Here is a 3,921-nt window from a genome sequence, read left to right as displayed (position 1 = left end):
ATCACTAAACTACCCACAAATAACACTTAGAAGCGAAAAGAAAATACTACCACTTCAAGGGTAACACAGGCACATGGTCTCATGAGTAAAATCTCACGCAAATTACTACTTGGTCTATCAATTGATGTAATTTTCATAGGTCGAGTGTGTCTGTTGCTATAAATTGTGGTTCTGGTATTGGAGAACTTCGGGTGAGAAGTGAGTACAATTTGTGTGGACAGCTTCAGTTCGACTTCATGTATTTGTGAGTGCAATCTCAACATAGTTGCTACCGGTTGATTTCAAGGACGTAGACTGCTATTAGTGGCTGATGCACCATACATGTACAAGGCTTTCATGATCTGGATTTTTTCTGGATGTAAGAGTTATTTCTATCAAACATAAATGGTTAGCATGGTAAAACATAACTTTTATAGTTTTTAACTTATTAAAATGGATTAAAATATTAGTTTTGGTAAATTTTACATTTTCAAATTTTATAAAGGGTAAATTTCATATTTTCAAAGTGTATAATAGTTTTGGTAAACATATTAATATCCCTATCCAGTAATAAACTAGTAATAGTATTCTTGATCGGTTTTGGCATATAGATTTTTACTGTTGTTTTAATTTATGGATCGACTTGGTCTACTCTCTGGTTTTGATTCCATCATTTTCTGGCACATTTTTAGGACGAAAATCCTTGAAGCCTCTGCTTCATCGTCTTTTTCGGTAGTGCTTTGACTCAGATCTTAGATCTGTTCACCCTTCATTTTGGGGTGGTGCTTACTTTGACTGAATTATATACTTTTACCCACATTTTTTGTAAGCAAATTCCTATATATCGTTTCAGCTTTTAAAACTAGAAATCTCAATTATATATATATGATCATATCGCTACACCACGAACAAAACTAAGCAATATTGGCCATGGGGGAGCTTCGCCATCCAAGTAATCTTCCACAGGAGATTTTATTTTTCCAGATACTACCAAGGCTTCCCGTCAAAGCTCTACCCAATGTAATGTGTGTTTGCAAGAAATGGTACTTTTTCCTAAATTCAGGTGTTTTTGCCACCACCTACCACCACCACGTAACGGCCAACGATCACCATGAAAACCACCACAAATATATCGTCATACCTGCCACAAACCAATCTCCATACACATACACCATACAAGAACAGTTCAGTAGGTTTGACTGTGAAACACCAGAAGATGGTTTAACAGGAAACTTTCGTTTACCATTTTATGTACCATTCAATTATCAAAACGTGTCGATTTTAACATCTTTGCATGGATTATTATGCGTAGGCATAAGCGAGTTGGAATGTTCTCCCGAATATTATGCTCTAATTTTATGGAATCCTTTGACAGGTGACAATAAGAAGTTGTCTACAAAGGGTTCTAGGAATGAATGTTACGATATCTCTGATGGTATATTTGGGTTGTATTATATCTCTTCTGATGACGACTACAGGCTTCTACGTGTGAAACGTTATCCCAGTGCTTGTATTTATATATACTCATTAAAATCCGACACATGGAGAAAGGTCAGGTCAACAGAGGACTTCCGACAAAGGGCTTCCAACTGGGCTTCACTTGTAGGTTACTACCCGGAGCAGCCAAAGCATATACTGTTAAATGAAAAACTCTATTTCTTAAAACAAGTTGATAGAGGAGAAGGGACCTTTATTCATTCATATTCAGTTATGAGGTTCGAAACAAAGACCGAAAAGTTCACAGAGATAGTGATGCCTTCTTTTGGAAATCAAATGACAAGCTCTTTGGATTTCATGGTTCTAAAAGGGTGCATTCACTTCTGTGTTGCAATTCTCATCGAGGACAGAAGTTATATGGAAAACCAACGTTGTTATGAAATGATCGAGTTATGGAGAATGGATGGAGATGGAGATTGGACGAAGGTGTTAACTTATGGCCCGATGTCATTTTTTCTTTGGAGTCAGTCGCTACTGCACGTGATGAGAAATGGAAATTGGCTCATTCAAAACGAAGTTGATGTTTACGTATTAGATATGAAGAAGCATACCAAAGAAATGGTGTTTACATGTAACCCAATCTATGCCCAGCATATGTCTAAAGAGGCATACCACAGAATGGGTTCCAAAAATATCACTCCAAGAGGGAAATACATCGAGACTACTGTGTCACCCAATAAATATTCTCTATACGTATGTACATCTCCATCATACTCTTTAAACCTAATTGTTTTTTTCTTTCAGTTTTATATAATTAATATCTCTATCATACTCTTTAAACCTAATCGTTTTTTTCTTTCAGTTTTATATATTTTTATCCGTATATGAGTCTAAAAATGTGCCATTGACTTCGATTCATTTATATCTAAATCTAGAAAATATTTTTAGTTACAAACAAATCACAAAATTCATTATCATGCATCTGCAGGCGCGGAAATGGAAGTTCAAAATAAATAGCTTAGAATGGTGTACTGTTGGGTCGTGGGCGGAATATGTAAGTTATATTTATCATTTTTTATATATAACATTCTCAGCTTTTAGTTCAATAACAATCATATTGTTTGGATAAATTTCAGGAGGCATATGAAAGAGTCATGATTGAGAAGTATGGGAACGATGTCACTCAAAATCCGGAGGAAACTATTGAGTTACGGGTGCAAAGTCAGGGAGGAAGATCCTCAGATCTTAAGTTCGCGACAACAGGAACCCCTCTGGGGGGTGTGCCATGTCCTCCATTAAGTACAAAGAGTCACAAGAACAGGTATATATATAGTAATTTAATATATGCATTGAGTTCTTATAAACAAATAAATACGGTTTGTTTAACTTTTAAAAATGAATTAGGTTGTCTATGTTACTAAAAAATTAAGTATTTTTGTTATTATGGATAAATAATCAAATACGCCTCTATTATAGATAAAATGTAAAGTACATTGCTAATATAGATAAAATGTAAAATATGTTACCTTTTATAGATATAAAATGCAAGTACATTATTTCGCTAATCGGTACTCGTTCAGTCGACCGAGGAGTAGTAAGTACTTGACCTATCTAGGTCGGGAATACTTGAGGAGTACACTTATAAGGTAAATTATACAAAAATTGCCAAAATTGTATATATAAACGAAAAGTTCTTTAAAGTTTATAACAAAGTAGCTGAAATATAAGTTAAAATGATATATATGCTCTATACGACAAATATCATAAGGAACTCAAGAATATGGAATTACTAATAAAAGTTTGCATATTAGATTGTTAAACTAGTTAAAAGTAAACATTTAACATGAGGCAGAATTTACGTCAAATAGCATATGAAGGACGAGTAGGATGAGTTTTACAATTATAAACTAGTGAAGTGTGTTGATACTATGTACAATTATAATGTATATTGTTGTAACGGATAAAACAAAGTTAATATAAATAATTTGTTTCTAATTATATATTGTTTGTCCACTAACTATATATGTGTTTTGAAAATTTTAGGTATGGGAGTTACATATCCAATCGGAAAGTGAACAAGAACGAGAAGATATGCAAGACCAACTTGCAAAGGAAATAGAAATGGAACCAAAAGAACAGAAAGATATGCATGCACAAATATGAGACGGTCCAGTAACAATCTTGGCAATACACCAAACTAATTTTACGTATTTATATTTTTTGTTTTAGGCAATAGTTGAACACTCATCATTATTATATTTGTGGTTTTTATGTTTAATAAAATCGTATGTTTTATTTGATAGTTTATAAATTTCTTTTATTCACTTCTGGTTTAACTTATAAAATAAAATATGTAGATTGTATTGCCTTTTTTTACATTGGGTAGAAAAAATCTAGGCTTTTTGGTAATTTTTATGTTATTAAACTACATTATTAGGCTGCTCGGTGTGGTTTCAGCAATGACATCGACCAGCTCGGCAAACACCGAGGCCGAGCCAAACACGT

At 33.6% G+C, this 3,921-nt stretch overlaps 1 protein-coding gene across 2 annotated transcripts; it reads left to right on the top strand.

Moving 5' to 3' along the window:
- Positions 1 to 203: 203 nt before the first annotated feature.
- Positions 204 to 3,674, top strand: LOC145163048 (F-box protein At3g22700-like). Of its 2 annotated transcripts, XM_079081963.1 has the most exons (5): positions 204 to 358; positions 1,355 to 2,169; positions 2,405 to 2,470; positions 2,553 to 2,737; positions 3,460 to 3,674. In XM_079081963.1, the coding sequence occupies exons 1-5, from the start codon at positions 322 to 324 to the stop codon at positions 3,533 to 3,535; spliced, it is 1,179 nt and encodes a 392-aa protein (XP_078938089.1). In that variant the 5' UTR covers positions 204 to 321; the 3' UTR covers positions 3,536 to 3,674. The 2 variants fall into 2 exon arrangements, with proteins under 2 accessions (XP_078938089.1, XP_078938088.1); XM_079081962.1 differs by lacking the exon at positions 204 to 358 and having other exon boundaries at positions 829 to 2,169.
- Positions 3,675 to 3,921: the final 247 nt, after the last annotated feature.

This window comes from Lactuca virosa, chromosome 3, assembly GCF_052849685.1.
Source record: "Lactuca virosa cultivar CGN04683 chromosome 3, Lactuca_virosa_CGN04683_v6, whole genome shotgun sequence".
Taxonomy (NCBI): domain Eukaryota; kingdom Viridiplantae; phylum Streptophyta; class Magnoliopsida; order Asterales; family Asteraceae; genus Lactuca; species Lactuca virosa.
The sequence above is the reverse complement of the archived record's forward strand: the minus strand, read 5'-3'. Positions and strand labels throughout refer to the sequence as shown.